Source organism: Polyodon spathula, chromosome 1, assembly GCF_017654505.1.
Source record: "Polyodon spathula isolate WHYD16114869_AA chromosome 1, ASM1765450v1, whole genome shotgun sequence".
NCBI classification, from domain to species: domain Eukaryota; kingdom Metazoa; phylum Chordata; class Actinopteri; order Acipenseriformes; family Polyodontidae; genus Polyodon; species Polyodon spathula.
The window spans coordinates 46,980,823-47,007,560 of NC_054534.1; the positions used below are offsets into that span (position 1 = coordinate 46,980,823).

General features: G+C 40.5%; 1 protein-coding gene across 1 annotated transcript in view; it reads right to left on the reverse strand.

Annotated features, from left to right (window-relative positions):
* Window positions 1-26,738, reverse strand: part of LOC121319356 (E3 ubiquitin-protein ligase RNF38) — a 147,293-nt gene that overhangs the window by 74,117 nt on the left and 46,438 nt on the right. Inside the window, exon 2 of the mRNA XM_041256716.1 lies at window positions 14,581-14,651. Within this exon, the coding sequence (XP_041112650.1) occupies window positions 14,581-14,651 (71 nt within the window). The remainder of the gene's footprint in view (window positions 1-14,580; window positions 14,652-26,738) is intronic.

Here is a 26,738-nt window from a genome sequence, read left to right on the forward strand (position 1 = left end):
GGGCAGTTCTGTCCAGACTGGAAAATTAACTAGCAGTGTGTTGAATCAAGGCTTTCAGTTAGATTACTTGTTTGTTTACTATTTTTTATAAACAGAATATAAAAATTAATGAGATGTATCCAATGCAATGTCCTCATATTAATTACAACATAACTATTTGCTATCTGGGTTATGGATTACAATAATATTTTTTGAATGTCCTGTTTACACACATGCACTAATGATCCGCAAATGCGATGTGTTTTTTGTGTAGTTTTGTGTAGTCAGTTAATCTTTGGTTTGATCCTTCTAGCTCATCAAAACTTTATTTTTTATGTAGATGTATGGGGAAATTAGACAAGATATGTTAGTAAACATTAAACACGAACACCTCGTTCCTTAGAGCAACAAACATTGTGGAAAGCATCTGAGTGGAGAGCATTTTTACTTTGTATTCAATACCCTTGCTTTCAGTTTCTACACAAACATTGTTCCTCCTTGTTTATGCCATTCATTTGTTATTGGCAGATAAAATGACAGACAGTACAACTGTGTCAGTAAAGCATGCTCTTAAAAAATGTGTTAAAAAATGGAAATGCTCTATGACTTGTGTCTTTCAATACACACCTGCTTTTGCAACTGTCAGATAGTTGCACAGATTGGGGGCCAGCATGGTGTATGTCTGCATTCCATTATGACGGTAACAACAAAGTACTTCATTTATTTAGTATGTGCCTCCTCAGATTTGCAGTGCATATCTTATTAATAGCCTACCTCAGAAAGCAGAAAAGTGTATGTATAAGGCCTCTGTGAATATCTTAAGAGCATTCAATAGGACACTTCCAGATTTTAAATTGGGTCCAACTATCACAGGTTATAAAATCATGCCCCTGGGCAGTGGTTTTAACAATGGTATGTCTGTCATTCATAGACTAGCTGTAAAACATGCTTCCAATACAAGCTTAAAAAATACAATGGGTGAATATGTTGCCTGCTTTGTTGTTAACCAGAAGAAACTAAAAAAGCACTTTTACATGTTTAAATCTTTTTTTTTTCTATTTTAATTTTAGATATGTTTAAGTAAAAACTGTTAATAATAACCTATTTTTCAGTTTGTTGTTGAAATCTAAAACTTTGTTTGAACACCCTTCTTCAACGTCGCTCCGCTCACACTAGCACAGCAGGCCTAAAGAGAAAATGGCTCCGATCCCTGCGCAACAGTGGTTTATATCTCCTGGGGGCAGAGACGACGCCCGACGCAGATGGGGCTCTTAAAAGAGCAGCTTTAATAATAGTGCTCAGGTAATTCGGGCTTCAAGACATATATACCATACGGTAATGGTTACATTTTTATTTCAGGGAACCAGGGTTAGGTTGCACCTATTGGACAATGATGGTTTTAAATCAGAGTTAGGCTTGATTGAACATGCTGAGTTTGTAACCAGATCTTGAATGGAACTGGAAGTGCACAGCAATGCTTGTCTGCCTTGGTTACCTGGCCTTCAAGTTTAGAGTACATTTAGCTACAGTAAAAGGCTTTTAATACAGCACTGGGGAAGGAAGGGTGGCTTGATTTTGTACAGTTTTAGTATAGGTTGATAGATTTGCATTCTCTTATGTACCAGGTCAACATTGAGTTATGCATAAAAATCATCTATGCAGCAAAATATATGCAAGGGGTAGTTTTCAAAGAGAGCTAGCAGAACTGGACTTTATATACCACAACTTTGTAATAACCTTCAAAGTATTAGCTGTGTAAAATATAAACCAGAAACAAGCATTTCAAAGAGACTCAGTTTTAGAAAACTGTATGAGAGCTCAGCTACCGTGGGGACAAAAAATACAAAATGTTTGTTTAACAGTTACATTACAGACATTTCCTCCAGTGGTGAATTATTTATCATAATATATGAAAGAGCTAGTGAGCCTATTTGTGCTTTCAAATCGAAACAGATTGAGTTGAAACTATAACTGATATACTGTACCGGGGTAGCCTTGGGAATTGGACAGGGTGTTCAGAATGAAGCAGAAGACCCTGAAGTGACTTGGATATTTCTGATAATTCAGGAGTTGGGCCCCCTGAAAGTTAAACCTTGTGATCATTATTTATTTATGTTGCTAGGTGGCCCAGCAGGTTAACATTCCAGCTTCACATGCTTCTTACCTGTCCTTACCAATTTGTCTGTCTGCTTCAGAAAGACCCATGACTGAGTGTTCATATTAGGAGTGAGCACTAAGTTTACTAACAGACCAGCAGCCTGGCTGGGTTGTTGGTTAGTGTGTAAAATGTGAACTGGCGGTTAGCACCTGATTTTTGGTATGCTTCACCAGCCCTAAACTAAATGTGTTTGTGAGAAGGAAGCAGAAGCACTGTTTCTACAGTGAGCAGCAAGACGAAAGAGCAGCACTGAACTGACAAATTGATTTTAGAGACGGGGAAAACTAATTTAAACTGGTTGTCGCTTGCCTAGAATGTAACATAGGTTCAAAAGGCCTTGACGGTAAATGCATTATGAGGGTGTTGTTTATATGCACTGATTAGCTCCCTGCTATTCTGCCATGGCCTACTGTACAGTAGTGTGTACGTCTTTCTCAGGCTGTGGTTATGTACTTTCTGCATAGACTTGCATGCAGCCAGCTGTATACTGTAGTGCTTCAGAATTAACTCAAACAGGGAGGTATTTTTGCTTCTCAACCCTGCAAGGTTTCAAAGAAAAGGGCAGTGTAGTGAAAGTGCTTTGCAACACAAATTTGTGGCATGCTGATAGCAATTTCTTCTTGTACCCTACGTTGGTCACACTCTCTGTAAGAGCACTGCTTACTCTCAGGTACGCAAACCAGAGTCTTTGATAGTTCTTCAGCGTCACTGGTCTCTATTTACTTTTTTTCTGGAAAAGAACATTCACTTTCATCTGGAGATTCTTATGTTTTACACATTGACAAGTTTGCCGATCCTCCAGTCTCGGTGAAACAATCCAAAAGGGTTTGTAACAGGTGAACTGTTATTTTGTAACCCGGATTCCCAGATTTGAACTGCGAGAACAACTTCTGCAGTGAAGCAGTAAGGAGCCTCTTCCTTTTTTTTTTTTTTTTTTTTTTTTGGACAGTGTGATGGTATCTCTTGCCAGGCATCACTCAACTTTTAACAAACTATGGGTGATTACTTTATATAAATTATCATGTTATGCACAAATGTAAGAATTGGCTTTCTGTGGTGATGTACTTTTTTCTTTCAAATAGCATATATCTATAATCATTTGCAGGATTTATTTTAATTGCAAATATATATCCTGCCTGCTATTCCAGTTCTGTTACAGGATGCATTAATTTATCTGTAACAATCATAGTAGTACTGTTCTCAGACTATGTACCAAATTTTGAACCACTTTGCTTTTCAGATAATGTCCCCAGTGCTTTTTTAGTTTTTTTTTTTTTGTTATAGTTATGATTTTTCTATTTTAGTTCAGTTATAGTTATTAGTTATTATTATTATAGTTAACTAAATATAACTGTAGTTATTATTTATTTATTATTACAGTTACCACAGTGACCTTGAAATCTGTCGAGGTAAAAATAACTTGGGTAATGCCAGGCTCTTCACAGTACACTCCTTAGGATAGCCAACCACAAACATATATTGATCAGAGATTGCCATTTACTAGCCAAGCCTTGCTGTACAGCCCTCCACACACTGTAATACTAGTCAAATAGATTCTCTGTACTGGAAACAAGTAGTAAAAAGCAGGCTGTTTATTTCAGCTTGATTTTATTCAACAATTTACAAAAGCTATATTTAGTTTTTTACATTAAACTAACTTGAGGAAAAATAATTAAATCATTTAATTTGCAATTGTAAATGTATGAGTAGAACCTCAATGCCTGAAGAAAACAAGGCATATAGAAGGGTTAACTCTATAAGTAACTTGCCTGAATCAATGGTACCCATGGGAAAAAGAAAAAAAAAGAATATAAAAATAAAACATTTGCCTTTTTCCGTACAATGCAAAATATCCTTGACTCACAGGCAAGAGATCTGGAGAAAACATACTGTAGGGCCATATTTATAAAGCATTTACCTTTTTTATCTGATGTCAGATAAATCTTTCATGTGCTAATTTAACAGTCCCTATAGGCAGTTCAGATGCTTATTTTTGATTCTGGTTGAAAATGCTTTATGAATATGGACCACATTGAAACAACAACCCATATTAAAAAGTACATTTTCTATAGGCTTACATTACCATTCCATAATCAGATAACAGCTTTGTTGCAAGATACATTTTCATTTCATACATGTAATATAGTATTCGATTTGTTTGATTAACTTTAATTAAAGAATTTACCAGATTTTTTCAAACACTATTTTTCCTTTCAAGCAGAGAATGTGTGAAATCAACCTTTACACTTAAAAAAACAGATTTTTATGCCACTGAGAAACTACTCATTTAGCGAAACCCCTTTACCATATACAACATGCAACAAAACCATGGTTACCCACATTCTAATTGAAATAACGTTTAGTCACAGCTGAGTTATACGTACAGACAAAGATCCTACACACATTTAAAAATGGTCTCAAATAAACCGCAGAAACCGCATAAAAAAGTGTATTACACAGACTTATATAGCATAAATTTACAGGTAAAAATAATATGCACAGAACAAAACTAGAGATAGTTGAACAGAACTAACTTCCACTTATTACTCAGAGTCTGAGGTCTGCCCCTCTCCTGCTTCAGCACAGCTGGACTCAGAGTCACTAGAAAGCAAGGCAGATGGGCCCGCTTCGTCCTGCCGCGGAGACTTCAGCCGTTGGTCAGGGTATTGTGCACAGTATTCATTTAGCAGGGGCGTGGCTAGGAATAGATTTTTACTGAGGCAAAAAAATCCAATTTTTGTCCATCACCCCCCACCCCCCCACCCCCCCTACATATCCTGTTCATGAAGCCTGGAGACTATTAATGCAAACTGCAAAGCAATATAACTCCTTTTGTTTGAAATTTCATGACACATGCTTTTTTAAACAAATCTCCCTGCAATAACAACACCAACCTAAAATGACCCTACTCACACTGTTAGAAAAGGACGTGAAGAATAGAACTTATAAATATGAATAAGTAGACGGATTTATACCTTCACTGAGAGACATGCGTTTGGTTCACTGCTACTGAAGTTAATGCTGAGACTGGTGACACTGATGCTACAACTGAAACTGGTAAGACTAGAACTGGTGCTGACACTGCTGAGACTATTGCTGCTTCTGTTGAGACTGGTGCTGCTACTGCTACTGCTGAGACTGGTAAGACTGGTGCTGACACTGCTGGGACTGGTAAGACTGGTGCTGACACTGCTGGGACTGGTAAGGCTGGTGCTGCCACTGCTGGGACTGGTAAGGCTGGTGCTGCCACTGCTGGGACTGGTAAGGCTGGTGCTGCCACTGCTGGGACTGGTAAGGCTGGTGCTGCCACTGCTGGGACTGGTAAGATTGCTGATACTAGTGTGAAGACTGATCGGACTGCTGAGACTGTACACTTGGGGCAGTGCAAACAACAGCAAGGCTTTTTTTTTTTGTTTGTTTGTTTGTTTGATAACCAAACCAATACACTTATCATATATAATCATTAACACAGACAATGTTGCTTTAAATTCACTTAAATATACTTTAAACTGCTTCTAGTGTACAGAGGTCAAAGTTGAATGAGGCGCGCTGTCACATTCATGCTGAAACATAGCTGCAGTTTACTTCAGTATCCAGTGCGTTGTTACCACTCAACATCACATTGCACAGGACTGTCAGCAGAAAAACAACATTAACATAAGAAATACAAATCACTAAACATTCGTACCCACAGTTGGCTGCTTCTGAAAGAAATGCGTTACAGATTGGTTTCATCTTTGAGTATGTACAGTACTGAACCGTCCACTAAATAATATACGGGACTACCCGCTGCTCCAGGGGCTGGGAACGAGAGCAAACATGTCTGTGTTTGGCTTAAAATTTAAATACCCCGGTGGTGAAACGTATATACAGCCTAAGATCACAAAAATGTTACAAAGAAATGTCAAATAAAGGTATTAAAAATAAGAAAACATGTCGCTTATATGCATTCTTAAAAATGTTAGTGGGCACATTATATAAAAAAAAAAAAATCTTGAGATATATTTTTGTACTTTTTTTTTTTTTTAATGTACCTAGCTGATTTTTACTGCTGCCTCAATGTACGCTACACCTCTGTTAAGTGTTTTCCTCTTGTGCCCCATTTTTAAAATAAACCAGTCAGTAACTGTCACCTTAGCCCACTAATTTCTACATAACAGGATGAAATGGCTGACTGTGAAACTACAGTAGTCTACTAAGTTGACTGACAGCAACATCTAGCCATTCAGAGCGGAACGGAGACGGGACAGACAGCAAGAGTAAAAACTATACAACTAGAGATGATTTATAAATTATCATTTTTGGTAAAGAAAATCAATAACGAGTGGTTTTACACACATTTATCCTATATAAATTAATTTCAGTCGAACTCATATTTTTTGGGAATTCGAAGTTTAAAAGCTTTACCGATTACAATCGAAAAATAGCAAGCCTAACTATAACAAAATATTTTTTTTTTGGTTACTATTTTGTTATCGTTTTACAGAATTTTTTAGCTATAGTTACTGTAAAAGGATATGATTTATGTTCGGTAATAGACATTTTCATTATCGTTACAGTTAACTAAAAAAACACTGATCCTGAATAACATAACAAACTGTTGACTTAGTTATAAACCTGAGTATTTTTTGTTTCCATGTTTGTGCATTGCTAATAATTTTGCTGTTTAGGGGTTACCCCAGAGTGGTTAAACAGTACACGTAACGTAATCAAAGCTTACCCCCTTCTCCCGGTGACCTCCTCGGTCCCGCCTACCGAAGGGATAAAACCGTCACTCAGGGAACGATCGACCTCTTTTCGTGATGAAACCTTGACGACAACCGACGTGACCTCGCGGTTGGTGGCCATCTTTTCTTTCAGGGAACCAAGTTTACGGTAGGTAAATTAATATTCCCTTTCAATTTGAAGATGGCGACCAAACATAGTTTATGGGAAAATGAATGAAGAACGGCAGCACATGAGGGATACCTCAGCCCTGCCTGACCAAAGGTCAGCAGTGTGAGCGTGCGCCTCAAGGACCCTTGTGCCCATTGAAGGCAATGAGGGATCTATCACATTAAGGCGATAGAACCTGGAAAAAGTATGCGGCGTAGCCAAGCTAGCCGCTTCACAAATTTCAGCCATGGAGGCACCTCTAAAGAGGGCCCATGACGTAGCCACACCTCTCGTGGAATGTGCGGCTACCTCCCAAGGCGGGCCCGTTCAATAGCTGGCACAGGGTCGAGAACCAGAGTCTCCTGGGCCACCTGGGGGCCACTAGGAGAACTGATGCCTTCTCTGACCGGACCTTTTCAAGAAAGTAATGGCAGAGGCGGGAACGCGTAAAGGAGTGCTCTGGGCCATATGTGGGCTAGGGTGTCGATGCCGATTGGACCGCCTAATCGGTGGAGGGAGTACCACAGGGGGAAATATGCCGTCTCCGCCGAGGAGAAGACATCGACCTGCGCCTTCCCAAACCGTTCCCAAATGCGCTCCACCACCTGAAGGTAGAGCCGCCACTCCGACGGGGTCCATCGCCCAGTTGTCCATGCCTGGGACATGCATCGCCTGAAGGGACAGCAAGTTCCTTTGGACCAAAGTCAAAAGCCTAAAGGCAAGGCAATTCAGCCCCGGGGATCGAAGGCCACCCTGGTGGTTGACATTTGACCTGGTGGACACACTGATGTGTTGTCCGTGCGGATCAACACGTTTGTTGCGCAGCACAGGTAGGAAGCACTGGAGAGCAAGGAAAACCACCTGCACCACAAGACTGCACCACAACCCAAGTTGGAAGTGTCCGTCGTCACTACCCGGCGGTTGGAAACCACTCTCATTCGGACCCCATGGTGCAAGCGAGAGGTTGTCCTCCACCAGCGCGGGGTCGCCAAGCACACAAGATACACTGCCAATCGCACTTGGGATGCAGGAGAAAAGCATTGAGCCACGCTTGGAGCAGGCGCATGCGCAGTAAGCCCAGCTCGATGGCTGATATCGCTGCAGCCATCAGACCCAATAATGTCTGGCACAAGACAAGGGGCACCCTCTATCCATGTCGAAACAGGGAGCGGTAGTGCTGGACAGCTGCTACTCTTTTGTCCGCCAGGTATGCGTGCATCGTACTGTAGTCCAGCCGGAGCCCCACATACGTTGTGCACTGCACAGGCGTCGGCCGACTCTTGGCATCATTGATGCTGAGGCCCAGCCTCACCAGATGCTCCGTCACAAGCGCCGTGTGGGCCACTGCTCCCTCTCGCGAATGGGAACAGATCAACCAGTCGTCGAGGTAGGTCATCACTCTGAATCCTTGCAGCTGCAAGGGGGCCAGGATAGCATCTACGCACTTTGAGAACGTAAAGGGAGCCAGGAAGAGGCTAAACGGCAGCACGGAAAACTCGTAAACGCTTCCTTGAAAGGCGAAGCGCAGGTATTTCCTCTGCTCTGGACATGGAGACTTGAAAATACGTATCCCGCAAGTCCCCCATGGTAAACCAGTCCCCCGGCCGGACAGACTGGAGTAACCTCCTCTGTTTCAAAAACCGGTTGAAGAACCGCAGGTCGTCTTTGGTACCAGAAAGTATCTTGAGTAGAAACCCTCCCCGTGAGAGGTGGGGTCTACGAGACGAATGACGTGCTTGCCCAGCAAGGCTGCCATTTCGTTCTGGAGTGACACCGCGAAAAGGAGGAGGTCCCAAGCGAAACTGAAGTGCGTAACCGTCCTGTACGGTCGCGAAGTGTCTGAGGATGCCTAGCGTAATTGCCCTGGAAACGCCTTCTAGGGTGCTGCTGCGTGGACTGGCCACGGCCTGCGCACCTCCGCGATGTGGGAGAGCCCTGCCCCGCTTGTGGTGTGGCCTGTAGGTGGCACCTAAGGTCCCCCAGCAGGGCTGTGGTGACAGGCACCATCCTGGTGACTGTCCGCGTCAGAGGTGCATGCCAGCGGCTCAACCTACCCTGCGCCGGAGTAGGGGGAGGGAGCAATGCAGCCACCTGCCGAGATGCCTTGCGCTCCCGGTGAGACCACTGCAGAATCTCCTCCACTGCTGGACCAAAGGTATGGCCTGGAGATACAGGTGCATCCAAAAACACAGACTTATCAGCATCAGGCACCCGCACCTGCAACAGCCACAACTGTCTGTGCCGCGACCACCAGGCCAGCCAGGTCCCAGCCCAGGGACTGCCCCTGCAGGCCGAAGATCTGGAGCAACGTATTCGACAGCAGGTGCAACTCAGTGGCCGCCGGCTCTGGGAGCAGGGTGTCACGTAAAATGCCATCCATGTATGCCACAGCATATTCGACGTATTTATAAGGCGGGTACTCTGAGCCCCCGCTACGTAAGCCCTATGGACACGTGTCTCTGTTAACCTGCATTGCGGGTTCGGGCACATAGGGTCCTTGGGCTGACCTCCCACCGGTGGAGCCTTCACCAAGGCCACAATGGTGGAGTCTACAGGGTGGAAACCCCGCTAGGCCCAGCTTCTCCGCCCCTTCAAGCGAGGCCAGTTGAGGAGCATGCTTCAACTTACTAGGCGCTGTGGCTGGGTGATCCCAAGAAGAGCGCACCTAATCCATAAAGTCAGGGAAGGCAGGGAAGGGCTGTGGCCATTGTTGCCCAGGGGACCTGCAGGACCTGCTCTGCCGCTGTTGCCCAGGTGACCTGCAGGTATGCTGCCGCGCGCCCCATAAACGTGGACACAGACCATGACAGTGGTGGCACATTAGTAACCGAAGACACCTCGGAACTAGAGACTGCTTCGGTCAGGAACTCGGGCTCTGCCTCAACCTCCATTTCGGGTGTGAAGGCAGACACCCCCCATGAGGCCGCAGTAGAAAGCGCGTCCTCGTCAGAACATAGCGCTTGTTCTTCCTGCTCGCCCTGTTCTCCCACGGGGAGGCCAGGGGGTGGTTTAGCGACTTTCAGTGGTACTGGGGGCTGTGGGTGGAGCCTCAAGCGGGGTCGCCACCGGAGCCGCCTGGACCTGCTGCCTCTCCAGAAGCTCCATAATGCAAGCAATCTGGGCCTTCAGAGCGTCCAGAGGCGTGGCTGGGGAGAACTTGCAACAGCGGTTGCAGAACGCCCCCGTGCAACTCTCTCCAGGTGACAGGCAAGCACTCGGGACTGAAAAGTCGCACAGATGCTGCAGGAGACCTGAAGTGGTGTGTTTGGTGCCTAAGCACTGAGCACACAGGGTATGCCTGTCTTCCTGCGGGATGTTCGTCCTGCAGGCCTCACAGGTATAAAACCCAGCCCTGGCTGTCATCACTGGGTCGTACAGCGTGCTAAGGTCGCTTACCGCGGGAGTGTGTAACACAGGGGCCTAGTGCCATGAGCACGGGTGCAAAACACCACACGTACAATGTATCACTAACCCACGCAGAGCATGCACTATGTGCACCGGCTACCGTGTATGTCGCGGGCGCCGAGTACCGTGCGCACCTCTTGCATCGAGTACCACTTGCACCGGGTACAGCGCGCACCGTGTACCGTATACACTGAGTACCATGTGCACCACATGCACTGAGTACCATGCAATGCAGAGTACTGTGCCTACCGAGTGCACCAAGCATGGAGCAGAGGGTACCATGCGCACCACATGCAACAAGCATGAGCGTACCACGTGCACCGAATATCGTGCAGAGCCTGGTACAGTGCGTACCGCGTACACCGAGCACCGTGTGCACCGGGTACTGTGCAACGCAGGGTACAATGTGCACCGCGTGCATCAAGTATCGTGCATACTGCGGGCACCAAGCACCGAGCGTATCATAGCGCCGGGTCCAATGCGCACCGCGTGCACCGAGTACCGTGCATACCGCGTGCACCAAGCACCGAGCGTATCACGTGCACCAAGTACTGCATGAGCACATGCACCGAGTACCATGAATTGTAGTGCTTCAAAATGTTTTTTTTTTTTTTTGTTAATGTTCTGATGCAGCCTTTGAATGCAAACATCAGTCTCTCTTTCCTACTTTCACCTTAAGAAGAGACCTTTGAGATCTTGAAAGCTTGTGAATAACTATTACTTAGTTAGTCCAATAAAAGGTATCGCATCTCCTCCTCTTTGTCTATGTGACAGTTTATAAATTACTCGACCTTCGAGAGAAGAGAGAGAGATACTGTAATCAGGGTTGCCAGTTCCGGTTTAAAACCGCGGAATTGGGCTTCTATTTCCATGGAGTCGCTTACAATTTTACCTTGCCGCTTGTTACTATATTTTCGGCTTCTTTTCATGCTTGGTCACTTATGTTGAAAATGGTTAACACTGCAAAAGTCTGTTCAATTAAATATCATTGTTATATACAAAAGCAAAACACATTATCTACTAGGTTTTCGTTTTCTCTGTAGGGGCTCGATTGCAGCATACCAAAGTTAGTCCATGTAACAGCAGCCCTGTACAGTACTGTTTTTTCATTTTTAGAACAGGGTCTCCTCCTCCGCTCCTGTGCATTTTATTGTTTCATACGTGTTTGTATTATGTTTTATATATATATATATATATATATAAAAATAATACAGATAGAGAGAGAGAGAGAGAGAGAGAGAGAGACAGAGAGAGAGAGAGAGAGAGAGTTATTGTTTTTATTTAAAACGTGTTCTGGCAGAGACGAGGTTAGAAGCTGGTTCTCTGCCAAGAGTAATTAATGAACTCGTGCAGATTGTGGCCGAGGGGGTAATAGAATAATTATGAGCTAGTTAAACCCCTTGGCCATGGTATATAAACCTGCAGCTCTCCATGTTCGGGTGGGTGTTCAGAGGAGGAACAGGAGAGCAAGAGGAGAGAGAAATTTAAAACTAAGCAAACTTCTAGGATCCGTGAAGGCTACTGCCCAGCCAGACCTGTGTGTTGTGTTTGTGATTTATTTTTGTTTGCCTTTGTATTTTTGTGCTCTGTGAGCAAGTGTTTTTATTTGTTTAAAAATGTTATTTTTGTGTTTAAATAAAACGGCGCCGCAGTGCGTTTTCCACTGCAGTACCTTGTTTGTTTTTGTTCCTGCATTCTGGCCCGTCGTCACCACACACGCCGCCCTGTCACAGTCCACTTGATGTGTCTAACTAGTGGATTAATCCACTTGCTTGGACTAAAATTAGTACACTTGTTAATCCCAATTGCATCGTACCAGACAATAATCACCACAGGTGGATCATCCGCTAAATTGGACTAAACAAGAACATGATTGCAGCGTACCAAATCGGACGTGAGATGATCCTGTTCAGGTGGACTAACTTAATATTATGAAGTATAAGACTAACTTAGTACGCTTGCTCGTACTGCGTTCATAAAGCAGATTTTAAAACAAAGACAGCTCCATTATTTTCTGAAATGACATCTGAAAATGTTTTTAAATTAAAAGTGAAGCCTTTTGAAGCATTTTGTTCAATAAGGTTCGCTTGCCGATGCCGAGTCGCATGAAGAGCTTCATGCTCAGTGCAGGTAGTGTATACCTGCATAACCCAGCGTCTCAAGTGAAAGGCATCACTAAAATGTAACAGAATACAAAACCATATATATTTTAAATTATTATATAAAATTGACAATTGCACTGTGTACGTTGTATCATTACCTTGTGTCGTTGATACACCATATTAAGCAATTATACATTTTCTAGGTAGACTAGAATGTAGCCTATAATTTAAATATGCTGCACCTTTTTTTTTCTCATTTATCTCCCTTATTAAAAATGTAGCATGCTGCAAGTATGCCCGGGTCAAAATATTACGGTTTTACTATTACTGCTATTATGCTATATTATTTTACTTTCAGTATATCAATATTTTTATGAAGGTTGTCACATATTGTCCAGCAATTATTTATTTATTTATTTTTAATTAAGTCATCACCAATATTTTACCCCGGTTTTTCTGCACAATTTTGTTTGCCCAATTATTATCTGTATCCTTGGCTCACCGCTTGCAACCCCCCTGCCGACTTGGGGAAACGGCCGCTGGAACATGTGTCCTCTGAAACGTGCTCCTGCACACCAATCAGTCATTTTTCGCACTGCGGATCCACAGTGAGGCCACCAGACCTATAGCGCTGGAGGACAACACAGATCTGGCGGCTCCACTGCAGAATCACAGCCGCCCTATCGGCCACAGGGGTCGCTGACGCGCAGTGAACTGTCGATTCCCCTGCCGACCTAAGCCCTCCCTACCCGGGCGGCGCTCAGCCAATTGTGCGCAGCCCCCTAGGACATAGCCTGGATTCGAAACTGCGATCTCTAGGCTATAGGATGCATCCTGCACTCCACAGAGACCAGTATTTTTTTTTAAAAGCCACAGACAAGTTGAATAATCTTTATATGCTCCCTTTCTCTGGAACTGATGACAGACTGCACTACATAAACACAGTCGTGGCGGACCTGAAGACAAGCTGACGTAAAAATAATAAACATTTGGACAGGAATTTGAAACTGAACTCAATTAATTTATTACATTCTGGAACAAAAACGACATTCAAGATTTTGTTTATCGGTTTCTTCTTGTTTTCTTTGTCACTTTCCATTGTTTTCAAACATAAAATGTTTTTGAAAAAAAAAACATTTGCACCACAGTGGTCAATGACAAAGCATTACATTACAGGCAGCTAATGAAATTCAATATTACATTTAGTTAGATTTTTCGGCACAGCCAGTGAACTAAATAGCACTGTATTTTCCTTCAGTTCAGGCTTCCACCTTGCGGTCGGCTACATGCTGGATCCACGTTACGTGATCAGTCTTGTATTCGCTCAGAATAAACAGGTACTGTTATTAACTTATTAAGTTATGTACACAGAAAACAAGCTGTAAAAAGTATGTGTGGCAAGTGAAGCACTTTGATAATAATCTGAGGTTTGCTAGTTATATTCCTGGATATTAAGAGTTCAGACATTTTACTGCTGACTTGAAAAAACAGCAACGTTTATAGTGTAACAAATTTATACAAAGTTGAAAGGTGGAACAGAATGGAGAAAAAAATCAACTGCCATATTTTATGGAGCCATGATCTCAATTTATTTCAGACAAACATTGCATTAAGTTATTAAGTTGAATGTAAGGATGCTAACCCATCGAGATTGTTGGGAAAATGTCGCTGTTTTGAATTGTTTAAAAAAAAAGTTGCAACGGAGAAAAGAAACAAAAAACAAGCGGGCTGCTGACATTTTCTTTTAAGGCTGCAACGTCTGAATTGTTGTGTCTATAGACAGGAAATATGTGCATTTACTGATAGACGGATAACTTGTCACACCGTTTTCCCTTTGAGTGCCGAGTTATCTGGACTTTACTGTATGTCATGCTTTTTTGTATAATTTGAGAAAATTAAGACCTATGAACACCAATACAACAGCCTACTTGGATCAACTGAAGTTAGTGTGCAACACTACAGCAGGCAATGCCGTTTCCTAGTTCTGTTTTCCAACATTCAGACCCCTCTCAAGAGGCTTATTAACTATCAGTGATTTTCCATAAATATCAATGCCCTCACCTTGTCGCTGTCTTCATTGCAGATGTGCTCCTGATGTACAGACTGACAATGAAAAGCAGCCCCAACAACTCCTGCAATGGCAAGAAATTACATTAGTATTGTGATATCAAACCAAATGATTTTATGGCATGCAGCAATATATTATACTATATAAATATTATTTTAAAAAACACACATTTTTGAAGACAAATTTATATATATCCATATTGAAAGCATTTCTGTGTTGCTTCTTGTATAGGCTAAAACTAGATTTGGGTGAATGTAAACAAATAGTAAAAACAAACAAACAAAAAGTGCTGGAATCTTTAGGTAAGGTAGTCAACTTAAAAAAAAAAAGTGGTGCATTTATCCCTGTCACGAAGACGGCTGTAGTGGGTGACGTCAGACCAGAAACTAAACAAGAGAGGTGGAGTTGGGTGGAGCTGAGCGACTGGTTTCGCTCAACATTTAATAATGAACAGAAAAAACACACAGGACCCGGCCCTTTCGCCAAAATAAAGAGACAAACAAAAACAGCGAGCTGAAATGTAACTATTATTATTATTACTATTATTATAACCTCTGTCTCCAATCCCATTCTCCACTCACTGAACACACAACCCCGAGTGAGTGAAAACATACTGCTTTTATGCAGCTGTACCGAGACTCGATTGCTAATCAATCATTCAACTGGAGTCTTGGTACATGTAAATTAGTAAAAGTGCAATTCCCTGTGCTCACATATTATTACATTTTACCTGCATGTGAAGTGCTGTGCAATCCTCGTGCCGAAATACAAATATACATTTTAAACACTTGTGTTCCACAGACCCATTCATATCCCGTGTACCAATGACTATACACCAACATTAACACACTACACATAACATACAACACAAATAAATAGCCCAGGGGCGGGGCAGCCACAATCCCTTAATCAAGTTGCCACTAGTTAAAGGAGGTTTGAACCTCCCACACCTTTCTGTGTTCTCTGACCAGAAACAAAAGTTCCAGTTTCTGCCTGTGGACATACAATTTAGCAGAGCAGGCTGACTAGTTGTGTGGCTTGTCCTGTTCTGTATTGTATTGCCTTCTGTAGGTGAAGAACTGGGTGACAGATATGTTCACAGGCTACTAGAACTCTTGATGAGATCTTGTCAGCTTCATAACTTAAGTAGGCACATAACAAACATTGGACTCTATTTTGAAGCAAGTTAAATTCCAAAAAAGAAAACAGGAAAGAGCAGCTAAGTTATTTTTCTGAGTAGTGTCTTGCTAGTTTATACTCCTCTCTATGTATTTGCTGCTTTGCCTTTACACTTGCTTTTAAACATCTGAAACAAAAACACACTGGAAATGTGAAAAAAAACACCATGTTATCAAAAGTGCCCAGCCACTTAAAGTGGAGATATCAAAAACACAAGCCAAGTTTCAAGAAACCCTTAGGGCAACCTTGCCCAGCACAAAGCAAACAGGCACAACTGTAAAAGCGGTGGGGGCCAAGGTTGCCAGTTATTTCTACTAACTTGGCTTGTGATTTTGATGCAAGTTCGATCCGCTTCTATTGTGCCTGAAGAACACAAGCCATATTGAGAAATCTGTCTTGGTATCAAGTCTGGTCTCATTGAATGTCTCGATAACAGCAGCCTTTCAATGGCTGCAGATATTGATCACTTATAATGGTGCCATTACCATCAAAAGGAAGACTGGATGTTTCTAGAAAATGTCCTGCCGGTTTTTGAGTCAATAAATACTAAAATAAACTTAAATTCAATGACAAACATTTTGACTAACATTGTCGTTTTCAGTGTCTTTCGAGTCTGATGACAGAATCATTTTCCACTATGTTTTGTAATGTTAGAAGCCCACAGGAGGTATTACATAGTTTTAAAGCTAATAAGGTGACCCTAATTTTTTAACTTTTGTGATTAATTAATATTCAAGTCTGTTTTAAATAGGGAATTATTCTTAGGCAGTAATAATTCAAAAAAATTGTCAGAAGATAGACAACATATTTGATATAGATTTTTATCATGCAAAGTAGATTACAAAATGAAGATAACAAAAAAAAAAAAACACATACAGCAATATTTAGCTTGTAAGGTAATTTGCTGGTAATTTCTAATGTTTTAAGCGACCATAGACCGGCAGAAGAGGAGGCTTGGTGGTCCAGTGGTTAGAAAAAGGGCGCTTGTTACCAGAAGGTTCCCAGTTCAATCCCAGCTCAGACATTTAAACTCCTTGTGCTTCGTCCTTCAGGTGAGACGTTAAATCGAGGTCCTATTATAAGTGACTCTGCAGCACAGTGATGTATAGTTTACCCCCAAATCTCTGTAAGTTTTTTATCATAGTAAGAGAGTCTTCTGGCTGTGACGGTGAAAATGGAGGGATACTAATTCTAGTATGAGCACATCACTCAAGACATGGCTTGTTATGCACTGGGGCAGTGTCCAATATATACAGTGCCTATAGAAAGTCTACACCCCTTTTTTCACATTTTATTGAGTCAGTGTGTCAGAGTTTCATGCATTTAAATCTACACACCATACTCCACACTATTAAGGGGAAAAAAATTATATATTAAAAATACAAAACTGAAAGATCATAATTGGATAAATCTCCCACCCCCCTGAATTAATTTTTGCTGGAAGCACCTTTGGCAGCAATTACACTGTGAGTCTGTTGGGATAGGTCTTTACAAACTTTGCATACCTAGATTTGGCAATATTTGACCATTCTTCTTTACAAAACTGTTCAAGCTCTGTCAAGTTCATTAGGGACTGCTGATGGACAGCAATCTTCAAGTCATGCCACAAATTTTCAATTGGATTTAGCTCAGGGCTCTGACTGGGCCACTCAAACACATTTACCTTTTTGTTCCTTAGCCACTCCAGTGTACCTTTGGCTGAAGGTCATTCAAATTGATCCAGACAAGATTCAGAACTGGGCAGACACAAGGCAAACAACATTTAATAGAGAAAAGTGTAAGGTACTGCACGCAGGAAATAAAAATGTACATTATAAAAATCATATGGGAGATACCGAAATTGTAGAAGGAATCTATGAAAAAGACCTAGGAGTTTTTGTTGACTCAGAAATGTCTTCATCTAGACAATGTGGGGAAGCTATAAAAAAGGCTAACAAGATGCTCGGATACATTGTGAAAAGTGTTGAATTTAAATCAAGGGAAGTAATGTTAAAACTGTACTATGCACTAGTAAGACCTCATCTTGAATATTGTGTGCAGTTCTGGTCACCTCGCTATCAAAAAGATATTGCTGCTCTAGAAAGAGTGCAAAGAAGAGCGACCAGAATTATTCCGGGCTTAAAAGGCATGTCAGAGGCAGACAGGCTAAAAGAACTGAATCTGTTCAGTCTTGAACAAAGAAGACTACGTGGTGACCTATTTCAAGCATTCAAAATTCTAAAAGGTATTGACAGTGTCGACCCAAGGGACTTTTTCAGCCTGAAAAAAGAAACAAGGACCAGGGGTCACAAATGGAGATTAGACAAAGGGGCATTCAGAACAGAGAATAGGAGGCACTTTTTTACACAGAGAATTGTGAGGGTCTGGAATCAACTCCCCAATAATGTTGTTGAAGCTGACACCCTGGGATCCTTCAAGAAGCTGCTTGATGAAATTCTGGGATCAATAAGCTACTAACAAGCAAACGAGCAAGATGGGTCGAATGGCCTCCTCTCAATTGTAAACTTCCTTATGTTCTTATGTTCTTACCGATGAGAAACATCCTCTTAACATGATGCTGCCACCACCATGCTTCATAGTAGGGATGGTGTTCTTTGGGTGATGCGCTGTGTTGAGTTTGCGCCAAACATAACGCTTTGCATTTAGGCCAAAAAGTTCCATTTTAGTTTTGTCAGACCACAAAACTTTTTGCCACATGGCTACAGAATCTCCCGTTTTTTTGCATACTTCAAAACGTGATTCAAGTTGGGCTGTCTTGAGTAATGGCTTCCTTCTTGCCACCCTTCCATATAGGCCAGATTTGTGGAGTGCTTGGGATATTGTTGTCACATGCACACTTTGACCAGTCTTGGCCATAAAAGCCTGTAACTTGTGCAAAGTTGCCATTGGCCTCTTGGTAGTCTCTCTGATGTCTGATCAGTCTCCTTCTTGCTCGGTCATCCAGTTTGAAGGGACAACCTGATCTAGGCAGGGTCTTGGTGGTGCCATACACCTTCCACTTCTTAATAATCATCTTGACCGTGTTCCAAGGGATATTCAAGGTTTTTGATATTTTTTTTATACCCATCCCCTGACCTGTGCCTTTCAACAACTTTGTCCCGGAGTGAAATTTAATTTAACACAGGTGGAGGCCACTTAACTTGGTGTGTGATTTTGAAGGCAATTGGTTAGACCTGAGCTAATTTAGGATTGCTATTATAAGGGGGGAGGAGATGAGACACTTATCCAACCAAGCTATTTCAGTTTTTATTTTTATTTAATTTTCTACACATTTCTAGATTTTTTTTTTTAACTTGGAAGTTTTTTTTTAATGCATTTTAATTCCAGTCTATAATGCAACAAAAGGTGAATTCTGAAAGGGGGTGTAGACTTTTTATAGGCACTCTACAGTATATAGGCCTAAGCAGTGTAATAGTAGTCCTTTACCAACATGGATAAAAGGTTGACAAAGGGGTTGCAGATGGCTTGATGGTCTGCAGTCAGCTGCAAGAAAATATCCTGAAAGTTAAAATTATCAATGTAGCACTGAGTCCTCACCTAACCCGGTTTCTGCATCCAATGAGGCAAAAACAGGGGGAACGTTAATAGACAATACTGTTCAAATGATACTATAAACTTACTATACCTCAAGTCAGTTTATACAGTACCTTATTTTAAAACATTAACACTTTAAAATATCATTAAAAAGACGTGTACAATAGCCTAACCTATTCTGCTGCCCATATTTAGTGCTTAGAAAGTGGTGAAGTTCCATTTGTGTTCTACTGGAATGAGAACTTTGCAAGATGGCTCGTTCAAGCCTGATGTACCAAATTAATCTGTGTTTTTATTTGGAAGGATCAGAACCTCTTATTTTATGCACTGCTGTATATCTACAGACCCTATTTTGAACAGTCATTATAATTGTATTTGACAGAATAAACAGAATGGAGAATCATTTAACAATTATTTATTTACTGCATTTATATAGTGCTTTTTTTATAAAAAAATGTCAAAGCACTGTACAGTACATTTGTATAACATGTCACACACAACTGCCACAGTCAGATCATTTAAATAACAGTATACACATAATACAATTTTAAAGTTACATTAAAACCCACTAAAATAAGGAAGCCATTTTATAAAAGTACGTTTTAAGTCTTGATTTGAAAACTAATGGCCCCAGTTTCCTTGACAAACAAAGGCAGAGCATTCCATAATTTAGCAGCTCTACAAGAAAAAGGCCTATCTCCCGTGTTGCTTTTGTTGACACTAGGAATAACCAGCAGCCCCACATTCTGTGATCTCACAGTGTGGTTTAGAAGATACAGGGTCAGTAACTCCTGCAAGTAACTAGGTGCTAATCCATTCAGAGCTTTGTAAGTTAATAGCAAAATCTTAAAATCAATTGGCTTGTGTTTTTGATGCAAGTTCGAACCACTTTTATTATGCCTGCAAAACACAAGCCAAGTTAGCAGAAACAAGAGGGACAACCTTGGCTCCCATCGATTTTACAATTGTCTCTTTGTTTGGTTGGTTAGATTGCCCCAATTGTTTCTTCTAACTTAAGCTTCTGTTTTTGATACAAGCTAGAAGAAACAATTGGGGCAACCTTGGCCCCATCAGTTTTACAGTTGTGCCTGTTTGCTTTGTGCTGGGCAAGGTTGCCCCAACGGTTTCTTGAAACTTGGCTTGTGTTTATGAGAGATATCTCCACTTTAAATAGCTGGGCACTTTTGATAACTTGCCGTTTATTCACATTTCCAACGTGTTTTTGTTTCAGATATCACTTATTTTTTCACTTAATGGATAATAACTCACACACATTATGGGAATAGCAAAACTGTTCAAACTATATTGAGGCAATGTATTGCCGTTTGGATAGGGTAAATGTAAATAGCCTAGTCTGTTGAAAGGGTTAAGATGTGAATCTGTGTAACGTAGCGATTCTGCAGAGTCAACACCCAGAGGGGGCATAAAGTTGTCGTTAAGGCAAAAGTTGAGATAGGCGTTGTTGACTCAGGCAAGGGCAAAATTAGAGGCATTATTGCAGAGGGAGTATTTTTAATATTAGGTCGATAGATTACATTTACAATTAGGCATGCTTAAAATTCAAAAGGTAAAGCCCAGCACAAAGTCACGATAAAGAATCAAGAAGTTCAGTTAACATACTTAATGAATGCTAAAATACAATTCAAAGCTGCTGCAGTATGTCCAGTTTAGTCATTTCAAATCTTTTCACAAAACAAAAACATTAAACTTTAAAGCTGCAGTGTCCCATGCAAAAGCATATTGTGAAAAACGTTAAAATAAAAGGTTGCTACATTTACAAAACATATAAACACGTGAAATTTACGGTCCACTAAAATAAATGCCTTTACTCTGTAGTAACATATTGGGAGTGTTCAGTGTGAAAACACAATACAAAATAATAAATTAAAGTAGCACTATAGCATTAAAATTTAAATACAAAAAATGCCTGAATTATAAGCTGTTGTAGTGTCTAAAAAATAAAACCCAAAATATGAATTGTTGCGTAACAGGAAAGTTGGAATTCCACGTCTTTGTTATCTCAACAGAAGATAACCTGAACGCTGAATCATTCAATGCACAGAGCAACTACTTCCAGGCAGTTTTTTCACTTCATGTGAGCCGTGATATTTACCCTCAGGCATGGTTATTAAAAACCGGAAATTAATGGTGAAAATTGGACTTTCATCTAAAAGTTGGGATAGGGCAGGTATGTTCAATGAAAGTGTCATTCATATCAACTAAATTTGCTTCACATTAAAAATGTGTTTATTACACAAAGTTTGTATTTCCATTCACAACATTTGCAAGTAGTATAGCAATATAGTTATAGTGTTTTTAACAAGTAATGAGACGAACAAGAATTTGTAAATAATGAGTATGTATTATCCCGACTGTATTGAAAACTTTCATCTGATTTTGCAAACTGTCATAATAAGCTTGATATGTTCATTTAATATATTTAGTAAGGTTTTCAACACTCTCAATTGATCATATCTCATTGACTTATTTTCCTAGTAATCCAACACTGTATGATTTAAAAGACAACAGGTTTCTTAAAACTTTGTTACAATAAATTGCCACACATTAAAAGATGCAAATTTGCGTAATCATTTTGGACAAAAGAAGTCATGATGACTGACTTGGCCCAGCTATAGGATAAATAAATCCCTTTTTAGTGTGCCACTGCAGAGATGAATAATATAATATAGTAATATTTTGCAAGATTTGCACTGTACAAAGCCACATGGACTTGTATTATCGCTGAATACAACAATGTCGTAATTTTTCAAAATAGTGGATTTAGACGTACCCTTTCCAGCAACAGAACACTCCACCGCTACACACATTCTCCTGTTGAGGATTTTTTTTTTTTTTTACTCCATCAGCCTCAACATTTTTAATGAAGACAATCTTTCGTACAAATCTTTGGTTATTGGACGTGCACACTAGAAGTCCTCGCCACTCACGCAGGACATTTTTAGACAGGCAAAAAAGGAACAGGAAGTGAGTTTTAGGAAACACTTGCACACGGAAAATTAAAAAAGCCATAATCCACTCACTGGTAACACACTAACCCGACCCCGAACTATAATGTACAAACTACACCCAACCCGATCCGTACCCGACACCAGGTAGCAAGGCTTTACTGTACACACTGTAAAGAGGCGAGGGTGGCCTAGCCTGTTTGCACACCTGCCTATGACTTAAGACTAGCGGCGTACTTGACTGAGAAGGGCAGAGCATGACCAGGTGGTGCTTACAGGCAGCACACTCAATTTTAAAAGCAACTAAATGCCTCACACAGCACCTGTGGAGTGAGGTATTACTGGGTTTTACATACAGCTCACAGGCTGACAGCACTTAACTGTGTCTGCTGTAAACCGTAGGAAAACACTCAGGGTTTTTTGGCTCTGGTTGCTTTTCTTTTTTTTTTTCTGTGCATTTTAAACTAAAAAGGCAGGCTTTTGAACATAATATTTGGAAGCATACAACATTAGTACAGTACAATTTCTTATTTATTTATTTATTTTCGTTTCGGGAGGAATGTGGACTTCATGTCCACAGTTTCTCAAATTGTGAACTACATTCATTTTATTTCTGGGAAAACAAAATAAAATTATATATAAATAAATAAATAAATAAAAACACATATCTCAGTAGTAAATTTTAACCATGACCAGCACCAAAATAACAAAGTAAAGGCCGGCACATATTTCAGACTCCAACATAACTTCTAGTCAGAGTCGAGGGTCTCTGACCCTGTGCGACAGGTCGGAATTACACCATCCACACTCTTGCAACGTGCGACTATTTTGGAAAGTCGAACAGCCTTTTCTCATGCGTCTGCCACCTGAAACCACATGGGGTCAGATGATGATGAAAAACATCAACATTTGCTGCACGGTTGTTCAGTGGTAACCACCATGGAGCAAGACTTTAAGGAACTTTTAATAGATGATATTCGGAAACATCAACATTTATATAACCCCTCACTTAAAGAATATACAGACGCCCAGATAACAGATGCAACATTGGTGTGTAGTATTCAAAAACAAATAGAAAAGGACTGGAGAGAATGTAAAGCCCGATGGAGAAAACCGTGTGTTAGATCTGTGAAAAGCAAGAAATACTGAAGTAAAGAGTGGAGTTTGACGCTCGTGGTCACATGTCACTACATGCATATTTTTGCGTTGAAGCAAATGTTCCCAATCTGTTTCTACAGATTGTCAATCCTTTCACTTGTCATTCTAAGCATTTCTTACCGGCATCTCTTCAATTAATGTATAAAATTCTCCCTTTCGGATTCAACTGTGCTTTTTATTTATTTCAGATGCCAGGCATGGGATACTGTACTTGAAATCTGGCAAATACAAAGCAGCAGTAGTTTAAAAAAAAATAAAATAAAACTAAACAGGAAAATTGGGAAAAAAAGAGAACAGAAAGGCATATGCACAAACCAGCACAGGACCTGGCCTCTAGATGTTGTTGAAAGGCACTGAGCCAATGCAGATCTGTTAGTTTAAGTCAGATTACTCAGTGTGGCTGATTGGACCACAGCTATAGGGAAGTTGAGTGTGTGTGGATGTCACAGCCACAGAGAATTCCTAAATTTCTGTGAGCCGTCCTTGGGTTTAACGTAATTACTGTGATTTGTAGCTGATTATTAAACTTTTAAAATATTATTCCAACCCTAGTGTTAACTATGATAAGCTTGGAGAAGAAATTAAAAAGTACTTTTTTGTGTGTGTGTTAGCCTTTACATCCCCAGCCCCCTACAACCAAAAATCTTCCTTTAGCACTACTATCATCACTCCAGTTATTCTTGGGCAGGTAACCTTTAAGTTTTACCAACATGGAGTGCTGCTAGGTTTGCACCTGACTGTAACCTTAGAGACTTGTACAATGGCTGGCTCCCAATAATAATAATAATAATAATAATAACTAAACTGCCATGCAGTTTTACGGCTTCCAAGCTCAGTACCAGTTGGAAATTTTGGCAAGCTGTAGCACTGAAGCACAAGTGTCAGCAACAGATCAGTTTTATGCAGTTTCAATTTAAAATACCAAGTTAGTTGGTTAAACGGTTTACAAACAGAACCAGTTTGATGATTGGGGTGCGTTTTGGCAAATTTGGTGGCAGTCATTTTGATAGTAAAATTTATTACAGCAACTTCTGCTTCGCAAACTTGCTGATGACATATGCAAAGTTTCAGATCAAATCAGTTCGCCGAAGAAAAATTTTACAGGTTTTTCCAAACAAAATGTGTCAGGCCGCCGCCTTGATTGACGCAGCTTTGTTTTTTTTGCTTCTGATCTCTACTCAACACGGGATGATACCTGCCAAGTTTCATGTTGGTTGGTTACACCGCATGCGAACAAAAGCAGTTTAAAGCTTTGGGAGGAAAAAACAACAATAATAAAAAAAAAAAAAAAAACTTTACAATAACAATATTAAAAGCAAAAGTAATTGACTCTCTTCCTGTTATAACTTTGGATGACAAAATGACTTGGTTATAAGTTATGGTTAATTTGCTGCAACCCACCAAACTGCAATTTTCCACACAATTTGTTCCCTTAATAATGGCTATTACAGATTTGTAAAGGAGAAGCCCGTATTGAGACTGACACGTGCAAAATAAAAACATTCTTAAAAAACCTACGTTATACAACAGCACTAAATAGCTTTCAATACCTGTCCTGCACAGCACTGAAACCTGCAGTGAAAAGGTTTATAAAAGACCTCACTGCTTCAAAAACCCACGGGAACAAATTGAGCAGTAGAGGTCAGATTGGTGAAGAAAGCACATACATCAACCCTGTTAATGTATGTGTACACTAGCAGGCCAAATGTTAAAATCAAAAGGGCTTAAAAATGCTAAATAAAAGGTGGGGGCAGCATTCCTTCCCATCTATTTAGTATAAACTTATTTAGAGTTATATGTTTATAGATTCTCAATTGTGGATTAGAGCTCTATTTTGGGTGTGGAGATTTGTTGTATGAGCAGAGTAGGAATATCTTGCTCTGTCATCAGACTGCTGCAGAGCAGCTGGCAGGGTCTCAGAGAGGGAGGGAACACAAGGAGAACAATAATGGATGTTAATAGCAAGCTGGGGCAAAACATAACTTAAAAAAAAGGTGTGTAAACCTCTGAACTTTACTGCTGTTGTTTTCTGAAGTCACATATGTATATTTACAACACTGAGAATACAGTTGTGTGTCATCTTATTGTGCCCATATTTTAAAGCAAAGTGTGCAAAGCTAACATTATGTAACACAATTTTTGTTCCTGGGTAGTAAGTGTTATTTCCTTATTGCTTATGCCTCAAAAGTATAGAAAATGGCTATTATTCCCCACAGACTTTGCTTTTGTGACCAGGACAGTGATATTTCAAAATATCACTATTTCCAATGGGAAAATGGGAAAATGTGTGTCTTTTTGTTCACATAAAGTCAGAAAAAAACAACATATTTACAGTATAATTGTAAATCTCGAAAAACTACTCACTTCTAAATCTTTTGCAGTCATCTTTGTATTACTTTAGTATAAATACATGTTAATTTGGATTCATATGTTGTTTTTTTCTGACTTTATGTGAACGAAAAGACACACATTTGCCCATTTTTCCATTGGAAATAGTGATATTTTAAATATCACTGTCCTGGTCACAAAAGCAAAGTTTGTGGGGAATAATAGCCATTTTCTATACTTTTGAGGCATAAGCAATTAGGAAATAACACTTACTACCCAGGAACGAATTTTTATTTTTTTTTTGTTACACAGTGTAATCAATGTAATTATTTGCTTAGTTATTGCTGGCAGTTCAGTTTAACTATATTGTTATTATTACTTAATTATTAAGCAGACGCTTTTATCCAAAGCGACTTACAGAAATGAAACAAAATAAGTTATAGGCATTAAAAATGCAAAACAAACACATATAGGCAGTAAGACCAGTGTTGTATCCATGGTGGCAAAAGCAACTGCATATTCATGTAATCCGTCAGAAACGTAAAAAGGCGGACAAACGATTCCTGTTTTAAATACCATTATACACAGCTGTTGCAATTACTATGTTCACACAATGATTGTTTTGACATTCAGCTTTTATTAGGGAGCTCCCCTAAATCCCTTGTTTAGAAAGAGAGTGTATTAATGCCCTGTGGTTGTGTGCATTTGCTGCTGAGTGACAGACAGGAGATCGAGATGGAGGTTGAAGTTCATACGCCCTGCAGGTGAACAGGATTTATTTATATAAACACATTGTAGTTTTACTGTCAGTCATTTCATCCTGTTCTGATAAATCTCATTGACTGAAGCAGCGTTAAAATGCTCTCATTCGTTTAAGTGACTGTCAATTATCAAACCTGCACCGACTGTGCCCTTTCATTTGCCAGCTACAGTGCCTGTCATTCAAAGCACCTACTTTGAAATCAGTGGGTTAAGGTGTGCTTTTG